Below are 13,049 nucleotides of genomic sequence, written 5' to 3'. Positions count from 1 at the left end.
ACCACCCTGTCTCTCCCCCCCCTCTTCCCTTCCCTTCCCTTCTTTTGTCTCCCCTCAGCGCTGGCATTGCCGTCGGTTTCTATGGGAACGGCGAGACTTGTGATGGAGTGAATCGGCTGACGTATTCCCTCCGCCATGCTAACCGCACCATAACCGGAGTGCAGAAACTGGTAAGACCAGGAGCGCAAATTATTCCAAAGTGTTTAATAATTCATCGGCCTTCTGCCACGAGCAGATTCGTTAGAGCTCCGAAGTGAAATCTTTTTTTTTTTTTTTTTTTTTTTTTTTTTTTTTTTCCCCCCCCCCTCTCCTTTGAACTCCATCTCGCCCTGTGCGCCTCGGCCTCGACTCTAGGTACACAACAGCACGTTCTCGTTGAACCAGACAGTAGAAAATGATCTGCAACAGCTTGAGGGCCAGTACGCTCAGCATGCGGACTACCTGTCCATCATCCAAAAGCTGCAGGGCCAGCTGGATGAGCTGGTCAGGCAGATGGTGGTGATTCCCTTCTGGGATAACGCAAGCATCTCCCTGGAAGAGCTGGCCGCCAAGATCGAGCTGTATGACTGGTATAGGTAAGATCTTGAACAATAGATCAGATACATCACGATAAATGTAGTAAATATGAGTTAATTGACAGCGGCGTAGTATTTTTTTGTTCTCATAATCACAAAAGCAAGATGTTTAATTCCTTCCTCAGTGAGCTGGTTTTCAGTATTTCTGCCTTTCTGGACTTTAAGAATATATTAAAAAAGCAGAAAGTAAAGGCCAGCCCAGACAGTCAGGACGATCTCTTTCAGCACACCCATTTGATCTGAATGTCAAGTCTGCAAGAAAATATTGAATCCTGTACTGACGGGTCCCTCTGGGCTGCAGAGTTTGCATATATCTTTGCCCGCAATCATAAATATGCAAGTGAGACCACAGATCAAATGGTTGTCTGTGTGCAGATCAAATGCTTTTCTGTGTTTTGAAGAAGTGGCTCAGAATGGAAATATTGGAATACATCACTTCATTTATAATTCAGTAAGATGTCAAACATATTATCGAACATAATTTCCAAGTTGCTCCAAAAACTGATTTGGAAAAATGACGAAAGATGTTTTCTTGTGAAACAATGTTATTTTTTGCCTCTCTTAACATATTTTAGATGCACTTTGGGATTAATTCATGGTCTTAACCAAAATATCAACTAAAGACAGCACACATTGTACGCGTTCAGTTACTTTATGCTGTTTTTTTCATTGTGTTTGTCCTCCAGGTGGCTGGGCTACATATCGCTGCTGCTCTTCGACGTCCTCATCTGCCTCCTGGTCCTGTTTGGCCTGATTCGCAACTCCAAGGGAACCCTGGTCGGGTGAGCGATAGGAGGCGATCAGAACAGCAGAGCACTTAAAAGAGGGAGCGTCTGCCCTCAGATCTTTTCAGCTGAGTGACAGCTACTGTACGGGAAACCCTCAACTCACCAGGGAGGCTTTGTCAGTGCAGCTCAGTCAGGATTAAGTCACGCTCCAGATAACCTCAGCCGTCTCTCTCATGCATCGCATCTTGATCAAATCTGTATTTTAGTGATTGATGCTTATGTGACAGGTTTGCCTCAAATAATAGTTTCTCTTTTGTTGCGTTTTTCAACAGTTTTTCGTTTACTTTAGCTTCTTTCTGCTGTCAGCCTCACGCTGAAATAACTACAATCACTGTTTGAGCTTCAGGGTACAAATGTTTTCCACTCAATCACCAGAAGCATATCAGATTTGCACGTGCGAGCGCTCCTGCTGTGTGGGCGTGGGTGACGGTGGCCTTCTGTCCGCAGGGTGTGCCTGTTTGGTGTGGTGGCTCTGGTGATCAGCTGGGTGTCCCTGGGGCTGGAGCTGGCGGTCTCCGTGGTGAGTGTTGGCATCAGGCCTTGTTTTCCAGGTGGAGATGCACACACACAGGTCATTGCTTGTAATTGGATGCTGCGAGTTTTGTGCGCGCGCTCGCTGTCTGCAGGGAGGTGTGTTTTGGTCCTGTTGATCTGTAGAAATCAAAGAAAAGCAAAAAGGATAAAAGTGTGAAGCAGTAATGCTGTGAACACAGACTTCCTCAAGACTTTGCGTTACATGTGAACCATTATATTTGTTTTCCTGGCTTCTTAGGGGTTTTTTTTTTCCTCTCGAAAGAGAAAAGACGGTGATTTAAGACCTGTGATCACAAGTGAAATAACAGGGATTAGTTACTGCAGCTCTAAAATTGCTGTTATTCTTCACAAGAGAAAGTTGGCGTCTTCACACAGCGTCTTGTTCTCCTCCTCCGTTGATTCGAACGGCCGTATTTCACTCCGTTTTCCAGGAGGATGAAATGCTAATCTTTATTTATGCAAATTAAATATCCATGTGGAGGATTTCCTCCCCTGCAGATGAATCAGTCTTCACATCTAAATGTGCTTAATTTTTTTTTTCTGTGTGGCTCCTCTCCGCTGACATTTAGCTGTTTTTTTAGCGTCAGTCAGTCACTTGCCTGTTGCATCGAGGATGACGACGCGTTTTCTGCCACTTCTATGAAGTTATTCAAATGAGAATGTGACTAATTTTCTTGCTTTCCAGACTTCCAGTGACTTCTGCGTTGCTCCCGATATGTTTGTCACCAAAGTGGCGGACCAGCACGGAGTCATCAACCAAGGTACGATCCGTATGAATGTGCTCCGGAGTCATTAGTCACGTCAGGCTGTGACTTTCTGCCCTCCTCATCTCGTTGTCGGGATTATAGCAGCAGGGAGATGACTTTGTTGTGGGTCGGGCTCGGCCTTGTCCGGGACACATAAAAAGCCTCTAAAACTGACCGCTGCATCTGCGGCGGGGTCAAGAGGGCGGCGGGCGGGCTGCCTTTTAAAGCAGCGCAGAAGCCTCTCTAACACGTCTCATTTCAGTAATTGTCCAATCTGTCCCATGATGTGGATGCATGGACGATGAAAAAAAAAAAAAAAAAAAAAATGAGTGCCTCGGGTGTGTGTGTGAGAGAGAGAGAGAAACTGTGTGTGTGTTGGAGGGAGATAAGAGCAGTGAAGCGGCGGATCAGAGGCCCAGTACATTTCCTGCATAGCACATCAGTCCTCGGAGCAAAAATGGGAAGATGGTGATTAGAAATAAAAACATTACTGAGGACTGTGGGCCCGTTTCCTTTCTCACCATCAACTCTCCGAAACCCTCTTTCCCTCGTCTCCCTCCTGAATCCCGGCGATCTCGGCTCTGAGGCGGAAATCAGGACGCGGGCTGTAAACTGTATGTGAACAATGAGCGCCGACTTACTGTACGCACTGAGCTGTGTTGTGCTGCAGCTTCCCCCAAGGCTGATTCCTGCTGTGTGGGGGTTTTGTGCTCAGTTTTTTTCCACGCTAGCCTCTCAATAGTTCAAAGAAGTGTATTTATTTTAAGCGACGCTTTAAATATATCGCCACTGTGGTCAGTTTTGCTAATTATTTCAAGTGCAGCACAGAGTGAAGAAACGAGACAGAATTTCCCCGTGTACATTTAGGTTGTATATGCTTTTCCCTGCGTCAGCCTTTAGGCTGCAGTTGGAGGTTGTACTGTTTTCCTTGCACAGCTTTTGTGTGAACCTTGCAGCAGCTAAATCTCTGGACAGCACCAAACGTGTTATTTCAACACTGGATTTATTACTTCCCTTCCCTGGACGGCTGTTGTCTCTACTCGAACATGCATCATTTCAATGACCCACAGTGTTATTTTTCAATCCTCCTGCACTTGAACCTCGAGGGAAAGTATTTCTCCATCACTGTGGCGTTGGGAACAGTTGACGACGATAAGAACAGAGTACCTGCAGAAAAGCCAATGGGCGTAATGCTCTTCCTGGTACTAATATGTTGCTGTATTTGCCAGAGTTGGCGAGCGTTTAAATGTTCTCTTCAGTCCCGGAAACGCTCCCATCATGCTCGGCTTTGTGTGTGTGTGTGTGTGGGGGGGGGAGTTCAAAAAAAGCTCCTGACACAGCAGTGAGTTCGAACGTCACTGGCACCATGTGTCAGGGCGGCGGCGGCGGCGGCGGCGTTCTCACAGCTTGTATTTGCGGACACCGGGGGGATGGCATCGCTCTTTAAACCACACGCTCGCGGAGAAGGGATTTCTGCTGCCAGGTTTCTGTAACTGCAGCAGATGATAATGACAAGTGACAGACTAAAACCTTAATTGCCGTCTCCTCTGATTCGCGGTGCGCTGCGAGCAGCGTGCGAGTTCGGTCACGTCGTGTTCACAATGACTGCGGAGATTATGTAAATACCTGCGTCGTCTTCCAGGAGGCTGCGAGCCACAGGACAGGTTCTTCACAACCGTCCCTGCGTTGTTGTTTACGTGTTTGCTCTGCCGCAAAGGGAAGAGCTCAAAAGGTGGCAAAAAACTCGGTAACACTTAGCAGAGGTGCTCGGCTGTAATGGTTCTACTTCCTGGAACAACGTATCGGCTGACGACCCTCCGGACATCAGGTGGAGTTTCCTGCTCAACATGGCGGAGCTTTCTGTTCCCCATAAACGGCTGTGCAGCACTCAAGCTGCTCGTCATATTTTTAGGATTTTTCAAGGCTTTTACATTCCCAGGTTTTAAATTTAACAACTGTTACTTAATGAAGACACGTTTTTCAGCTTGTCTGTTGCTTAAAACAACCATTTGCTTCTTGAAATGATCGCCACTGCCTCTGTGACAGACATTTTCGACCATTTTCAGAATCATATCGGGATTCCCTCAACTACCAAGATTTTATGCAATTTTATATAAATGTCATTTGTAATTTTATGTGCTGTGGTTTACATAAAGTTTTATGTTTACAATGTAGGAGTGTGACATTCCATAAACTTTGAATTAATTTCAAGCAGGGAATCAGAACTAAATGATCCATTTGTGGACATTACTGACACTTTTCTCATCTTCCTGACCCACAGAAATCCTGAAATACTACCTGAGTTGCAGTGTGGAGCAAACCAACCCTTTCCAGCAGGTTAGTTGTATTTTTTCTATCTTTGCATGTCTGAGTTTTTTAATCCTTCTCATTTAACATTCATAAATCTCATATCTCAGTGGACACAACACACTGCACGTGATCCATGACCTTGTAATTTGTAAGAATGCAAGTGGGCACAATGAGTCACTCCATAACTGGAGAGAAGGGTTTTTTTTTTCCACCCCATGCTGTAGTACAATACTTTCCATTCTGCGTGCATGAAAAGAGAAGCAGGCAGGTTTTTTTTTTTTTTGTGTGTGTTCATGACTGTCGCATGTGTCTGCTTCAAAGCATGTGTGGTCGAGCTACAAGAGATATTGCGCTGAACTGGAACGCCACTTTTAAAGTGAATCTATACTTTCCTTTAATGGTTTATCTACATTTTGTCTTTCAAGCCACATGAATAAATGAAATGCTTTGAGTGCCTGAAGTCCAGGCTTCTATTATTAGTACCAATGTAAAGGGAAGGAAGCTCTCGCCCTCAGTTTTTAACTCAAAACTGTCAGGATGATTTCACAACAACACTTCTGACTACAAAGAGAGACGGCGGCTGAAGGGTTCTGCTAATGACTGAAAAAATGGAAAGACTTGTGAGGTTTGCAGAGCTTCTCCAGTGTTCTTTTCTCTTTTCAGAAGCTTTCTGGGAGCCACAAGGCATTAGTGGAGATGCAGGACGACGTGTCTGAGCTGCTGCGCTCTGCCACCAGAGAGTACAAACAGACCAAGGTACGTCATCCAGGTCTCGGTGCGAGCGGCGTCGCCGCTGCATTTACACGCCCACTGCGACGGCAGAATCGGACCGGCCCGTAAAGAAGCCCGGTGCACCTGTCCACATAAAGCTCTGCTGACGGCCCACCTGGGACCCGCATTATGTCCATTTAGCCGCGTGAGGCTTTCACTGGGCCTTGTCAATACAAGAGCGGCATTGTCCGGCGCGGGTCCTTGCTCTGTGTTGACAAAAGCATAAATGAGAGCTGACACTGGAAACACAGAGAGGGATATTTCACTTCACGTCCCCACACAGCAGAAATTTGCTGAGGTTAGGGAAACTTTTTTTTTTTTTTTTTTAATCATCAGGCAATCAGAAATACTTTCTGCCCGAGCTAAAAAGGAGATGAACCATTAAAATGTATCGTGCTTTAAAATCTGCTGTTTCAGCTGCAGCTGTTGATGAAAGACACAGTCCTGAATGAATAACCACTGAATTAATCACCATTTTTTTTTAGGAGGAGTCTGTGAAGCTGATGATTTGGTGGCCGGACGGGTCGTGAAATCCAAGCGTGAAGAGGTTTCGGAATAGCTGACCCCCTTTCCTTTTTAATTCGCAGGGAACTCTGGAGGAGGTCCAGGGGATCCTGAACACCACGGAGATCAGCCTCCATCAGCTCACCGCGCTGGTGGACTGCCGCAGCCTGCACATGGTGAGCAGCGAGGGGAAGACGTACAGGCCGAGACGGCGTATCTGTAGGGCTTCTTAGTGTCTGATTTACAAATTAAATAAATAAAAGAAGAGGCCCGGACTGTGATTTGTTGTGACATGTACGCAGTGCAGCTCAGTCGTGTAAAGCCGCCCGTCTCTTATGCTCGTGCAGCTGACTACACCTGTCAGCATAAATAACTTTTGCCTTCCTGTACGCAAGCGCTTGTCCAGCTAATGCTGGCTGTGTAGCGTTCATAAAACTGGCCCAGTGACAAGTGCTTGGCCGTCGCTCCGCTTCGGAGGATTGTTCCTCAGCGGCTTCCAGATCTCTCGTGCGCACACACGAGCTTCCTGGCTGCTTTTTGTTCTGCCGTCTCTGAAACCGCCACCGCAGTCAGGCCCTGAAAATCTGAGTGTCTCACTGCAGAAGTCTGAATAATTTTCTCGAGGAGAGTCTCGGTCCTAATAACACAGTGGTTTTCAAACTCAAGCTGCGCTGCCTTCCTCCTGTTCTCCAGCTGTGATCTCATTGCTTTGACCTACTTAAATCACACTGAATGAATTTTAATCCTTCTTCTCCTCCTTTCATGTTGCCAATTCAAATCAGGTTTGATAGAAAGTGTTCCAGTCCAGCCTGAACCTGTTGTTGTTGTTGTTGTCGTTGCAGGACTACGTCCAGGCCATGACCGGCCTCTGCTACGACGGGCTGGAAGGCCTCATCTACCTCGTCCTCTTCTCCTTCATCACCGCTCTCATGTTCAGCTCCATCGTGTGCAGCGTGCCTCACACCTGGCGGGGAAAGCGGTAAGGCCTGCGCCGCGCCCCGGCGCCGTGCACGCCCCGCTGGAAGCAGCTCCAAGCCCCAAGCTCCCGAGCTGACTTTTCAGGAGGCTGGACACAAAGAGAGAAATAATTTAACAGGAAAATCCCATTAATTAATCATGACCGTAACATTTCTTCAAACACTTCTGACCGTTTTGGGTTTCTTTTGTTTATTGTTCAGAGGCCAGCTGTGTCGACCACTGCGACACATCCAGAAGGTTCCAGCTGCTTCCTCAAATAGATTACTTCCCGTTATCCTCCTTAATTGTGCGGGACTGGCCTAAATCTATCGCAGCCACCGTCTGAGCTGGTGCGGCGTTCCGCAGCAGAAGAGTGAAATCCTCCGGATTTCTTTTGTCCTATCAGCAGCAGATAAGGTTTTGCGGGACGGCGTTGCGGGGGAAAAGTGGTTTCCCTGGCACAGCCGTGGGCTCAGCTGCCCCACATAATTAACTGATCCCGTCTTATCGTCGGGGGGTATGTTCATCAGTCTGATCTCAGCTGGAGCTTCCGGCGGTAAAGCGCCGGCTTACACGTCGCCAGGCGGCTTCTCTCAGCGCTACCTGCTAAGCCGGGTCTGTTTTGATCTGGTCCTGATGAGTACAAGATAATTATCTTACCCAATTTAAAGCCGTGATGAAGATTTATTGTATACAAGATCTTTTTTTTTTTTTTTTTCCCTACTTAAAGAAAGGTATTAAGAAGTAAATGTAAATCTATGATCTCATCCTTCAGATATGCCTGAAGGCAGACTGTTCTGACCACTAGAGGGAGACAGGCTCCGCGCTGTCGGCCTCCTCGCTGCTGTGTTTTGTCTCATTGTTGTCCTGAAAGCTCCATTTGAAGTGAAGCGTGTGAAATCAGATGGTTTCTGCACGTCAAAGACGAGTTCTCTTCTGTAGCAGCTGAGCCAGTTTACAGGAGTCAGTTTGTGCGGTTCAGTGGAAAAGTTCCTCCTCTTTCCCTCCAATCAGTGGAGAATCCATCCTGTGTTTTTCCCCCCCGAGGCGGCGGAGGAACTGAATTAAAACGTGACTGAGAATAAATGGGAAAACGTGACCACGTGGCGTTTGATGCTCCTTTGTCGTCCCCGGCGTGAGGCTGGGGGTCCCTCTGGTGGCGGGTTGACATATTGGCACGTTTGTCTGCAGGGGCGACGAGGACAGCGAGGACGAGTCTCTGAGCCACGGGGGAAGGCAGAACCACGACAACCTGTACCGGGTCCACATGCCCAGCCTGTACAGCTGCGGCAGCAGCTACGGCAGCGAGACGTCCATCCCCGCCGCGGCCCACACCGTCAGCAACGCGCCGGTCACAGAATACATGTAAGTCCAAACACTCACTGAGTGACGGATGATTTATTTTCACAGCACGGCCTGAGCTGATATCAGATACGTCATGTAGTCGGGAGCTGGTTTATGCGTCCCCCAGAGGGAAGCTCACTTCTATAGAGGGTCATGTTGTGTGCAGCAGATGCAGCTGTTGCTCTCCAGCTGCGACGCCTGTGAAACCCAAAGCTCTGAAGCTCAGACACACTGGGGTGGTGGGGGGGGGGGTTTGGCTCCACGTCGTAAAGCTTTGTTAATGGACTCGCGGGGTTTCATGCATTCCACGTTCCGTTTGATATCCGCAAAGCGGCGTGGATGTTCTGACGCCGTACCCCTGCCACTCACAGTTTTTGATCTCGCTGTGTGTTTTTTGCTCAACAGGGCCCAGAACGCCAACTTCCCGAACTCTCGCTGTGAAAATACGCCCCTGATAGGACGAGAGTCTCCTCCCCCCTCGGTAAGTCCCCAACGAGGAGAACGGAGAACTGGAGGAGCAGCGTTTCGTTGAGGGACTGACTTTTAGCCCTTTTTTTTTTTTTTGAAAAAAGTTCGAATTTAAAGGAACCAAAAATACCTCGTTGCTTTCCGTTTGCTTCTGTTGTGCAGAATTATCAAAAATTAGTAACATCCAGAAATGCATTTCATACTCAAGAACAATGTAACTGAAGACATTCAGGAAATTCACTACATTTCAAAGAAACTGCCAAAAGCCTCTAGTCCAGAATGAACAGAAAAGTAGGATTCATTGTTTAGAAGAAACTCGAACTAATATCGACTCATAAAATGGAGAAACAGGAGACTTAAACCTTCCGCGCATCTCATCAGCATTTCAAACCAACATTTCAATAAACAAGTTATCTAGTTTATTTCTTCTCGTGGCTGCTGCTGTACATGACTTTATGAAATGACAAGTGGATTTACCCCCCCTGGGGCAGGAGAGGGCATCAGCCTCTTCCCAGTGTGGCTACCTGCAGGTTTGAAGTCCTCCCTGCTGTGGATGTCTTAGTCTCAACATCTGGCAACATCTGTTTGAAAATCGGTGGACTTGGATTTGTTTGACGTGCTCTGAAAGTGAAGAGTTGTTGAAACAAGCCGACCGATTCTTCCCCGCCGCCCCCATCTGGCCTGAGCCTCCATCAGAGACCCTGCTCTCCCTGGTGTGTGTGTGTGTGTGCGGGGGTGTGTGTGTGTGTGTTTGCGCACGCGGACACCTCGCCACTGCTTTGTGTATCTTCTTCTATACTCTCTTCTTGTGGTTCTCTCTTCCCTCACGGCTCCATCCAGTTGTATTTGACCGCTGCGGACAGTAACAGCGGTCACTGCTGGCAGTTAAAGCCTTCGGACAGTTCCAGGTCGTTTTGGTAACTTCCTCCGCTGTGCTCACAGGTACAAAACACGCCCCGCCTCCTCCACCTGCTGGCCTGCTCCTCCTCTCTAGCACCTCCCGAACCCCCGGCTCTGATCACCCTCTATGTAGCTCCGACCGGGTCGATGGATCCCCCCCCTCCCCCGATCCCACTCCCGGCTCCCGCTAAGTGTCGTCCCCGGTGTCTCACCCAGTCTTGTTTCCTGTGGTCCCGGGCTGCATGTCTGCCTCCCCCCTGCTCCACGGGCGTGTCGGGAGCGATAACATGTTCAGTTCCGCTCTCTTTCACTCTGGGTGCGAAGATGAGCTCATGGAGGTGGAATCAGGTGCATTTTTAAAGCTTTAAGAGCCAGTTTGAGGCTCTTCGATGCAGGAATTCGTCCGTCAGTTGATTGATATTTCCTGATCTGAAGCGCAGCGGCTGGAGGCGTTCGAGTCCGTCTCTGTGAGCGTTACTTCATTCATGAGCAGAAATGATCTCAGGATTTATCATCGATTTTGCTGGATTAGTTCCTCTTTCTCTGTAAAGTGTAGAAATGTTGACTCCAGAACTCTGTGAATCAGGTTTCTTACCCAGCTCACTCATCATCCTGTCTCAGAGAATTAAAGAAAAAAAAAAAATGGAATAGGTGTTACAGTCAGTGGAAAAACTATGAATCGTCACAAATTAATTTCCTCTTTCACTGCTTTGGGGATTATTTTATGTTGGGTGGAAGAAAAATTAAATTCAGGCATTTATTTGCTGTTAATGATAACATTGATTCAAACTCATCCTGTAAAACCAGACCTGATTGCTTCTATCAGAATCGATAGATCTTATCTCTCATGTTCGTGTATTTATCGATGGACATCAACCCTTCAGTGTGAACGTGGCTGATGCACTGTGCCACGTTTTTGTCTCTTTCACCACATCCGACGGTGTTCAAAACTATTCAAGCAACAGTCTGAGACTCTCTGCCGAACTCATTGTCACTTTGTGCTCATGTGAAATTCAGCTTTCCGTTTTCAAGCTGCGATCATGCCTCGTTCACATCCTCAGCAGGGCGCTCAAATCGTTCGGGAGGGAGAGACGTGCAGGCAGGTGATGCAGATGTCTCGACAGGAATGTGGATTGCAGCCTTTCTGTGTTTGTACCACCTGTGCTCTAAATAAAGAGATGCATGTGCTGAGCGTACATGAATGCCCGGCTCTGGCAACATGCACCAAGGTCGACAGCAGGAAGCAAAACTGTTTGTCTTCTAGAGCCTCCTGTGACATTCCTGTATCTCAGTGGTTTAAAGACCCTTTAGAGTTCAGTGCTGCGGACGGACATGTCTGAAGGTGCGCTGTGTGGGGTTTTCTCTGAGCTGCTTGTGTGAAACATGTCCAGCCTAGTAGAAGGAGCTGAACAGGATCCACTTAAAATAAAATAAAAAAATAAACCTGGATATTTCCATTTCAGTCCAGTAACACAGAGAAAATCCTACATGGAGTTAGTAAGAAAGCGATCAGGGATTTTCTCAGCTGTGAATTCTGACTTTCTTCCGTGCGCCCTGTGCTTCTCTCCCCAGTACACCTCCAGCATGCGGGCCAAGTACCTGGCCAACAGTCGACCAGACCCCAGCAACCCTCCGGGCCGTTAGGCAGCACCCGGTGTGCAGCGCTCTGAGCTCACCCAGCCACCCCAACCCTTCAGCTGACGGTCCGACGCCGGAACCGGCTCTGCTGGATGGCCGGGGAGACATTTCAGGACCAATCTGGATCTCAGACGCTCTTTTCCAGGACTCGAACGCAGCCCAGACACAGCAGAGCCTGGATCCATCGACTCTCACACTCCTCTTCCTCTTTCGTCTCTCCACATTCAAACACACAACACGCAATCATGCAGACACACACTGTCACACGTCGCCACACAGTGCTGAGGACTCCGGAGCTGCTCACACACTAACATCGTTTACTACTGGTTGTTTTGTAAAGTACTGTACCACTTTCCCATTACTGCAGGAGGCTGAGAGCAATGCCTTAGATATACAGTTTACACACACACACACACACACACACACACACACAGAGGACATACTGTTTGGTAGAATAGATTAATTTTTCACGTCCTCAGGACTCTTAGATCTAGAAATGCAGCTTCATGTTGACTTTACTGTATATGAGACACACACACAGACACACACACTCGGACTCCTCTGACTGTGGTTTCATCGTTTTCTCGTCGCTTCGATCTGAGGTCTGGAACCAGTTTTCCCTGCAGTCCTGCATGTCTTACAGCCATTTTTTTAAAAACAGCTTTCCTTCTCTTTCCGGCTGTTTTCCTGTGACATATTTTGTATTTCTTCTGCGATCAGCCCGGCTCTACAGCAGTGGCTGTCTCCTCGTGGAGCTGTGATTGTGGCACATGATTTAGTTTGAAATAAGACGAGCAGCGAGGAGGAGGAAAAAAAAAAAAAGAAGAATGAAACCGTTTGGAGAAAATTTTTATACTACTGGAAGCAGGAAGCTTTTTTAGATGATGGTTCGGCAGAGGAGGGGTTTTTATTTCCTGCTACGTGATTTGCTTCAGATCCTTTGCAGTGAGCCGTGTTCACTTAACCGCTTGATAACCGCTCCGCGTTCCCGTCGGGTGAAGCCTCGACTCCCTTCACAGAGCGGGGAGTCGGAGCTTCGAGAACCGATGCAGCGTCTCGCAAATGTGTTTTAGCATTTATAAGGAAAACGTAGACGGGCGAGTGGACTCTGAAGGGACGACGCGTGTTTCTGTGTGTGTGTGTGACTATCCAGAGCCGACGCTCCCTCGCCCAATCGCCAAACCCGGCAGCGAGAGGTTTGGACTTGAGGTGATGTCCAGACTGTGCCAACAAGCCGAGCACGACTGCTTTTACCCTCTCGGTGTCTTTTTAAATGTCTTCAAATGAGCCGGACGACTTCAGACATCAAAACCGACGCAGTCTCTGTTTTTACGGTAGTCGTAATCTTCTCTTGGTGGTGTGTGAAGCAACGCTCTTGTAAAGGTTATATTCAAGATGAAGCAAAAAAAAAAAAAAACTTGACATTTTATTCCTAATTCCTTTTCAAAGCCTGTTTCACCTTCTTGAGCGTTTTCCTATTTGATTTGCTTGTAGACTTTTCTTCAAATTACAAT

The 13,049-nt window shown here is 47.6% G+C and overlaps 1 protein-coding gene across 1 annotated transcript in view; it reads left to right on the top strand.

The window, feature by feature from the left end:
• ttyh3a (tweety family member 3a) overlaps positions 1–13,049 on the top strand; it is an 18,969-nt gene extending 5,920 nt beyond the window's left edge. Inside the window, exons 4-15 of the mRNA XM_030089488.1 lie at positions 59–170; positions 355–575; positions 1,262–1,357; positions 1,811–1,883; positions 2,583–2,658; positions 4,925–4,980; positions 5,617–5,709; positions 6,312–6,404; positions 7,071–7,207; positions 8,377–8,550; positions 8,935–9,010; positions 11,470–13,049. Coding sequence (XP_029945348.1) covers positions 59–170; positions 355–575; positions 1,262–1,357; positions 1,811–1,883; positions 2,583–2,658; positions 4,925–4,980; positions 5,617–5,709; positions 6,312–6,404; positions 7,071–7,207; positions 8,377–8,550; positions 8,935–9,010; positions 11,470–11,541 — 1,279 coding nt within the window. The 3' untranslated portion in view covers positions 11,542–13,049. The remainder of the gene's footprint in view (positions 1–58; positions 171–354; positions 576–1,261; positions 1,358–1,810; positions 1,884–2,582; positions 2,659–4,924; positions 4,981–5,616; positions 5,710–6,311; positions 6,405–7,070; positions 7,208–8,376; positions 8,551–8,934; positions 9,011–11,469) is intronic.

The sequence above is a fragment of the Salarias fasciatus genome, chromosome 4 (genome assembly GCF_902148845.1).
Source record: "Salarias fasciatus chromosome 4, fSalaFa1.1, whole genome shotgun sequence".
In the NCBI taxonomy this organism is placed as follows: Eukaryota; Metazoa; Chordata; class Actinopteri; order Blenniiformes; family Blenniidae; genus Salarias; species Salarias fasciatus.
The sequence above is the reverse complement of the archived record's forward strand: the minus strand, read 5'-3'. Positions and strand labels throughout refer to the sequence as shown.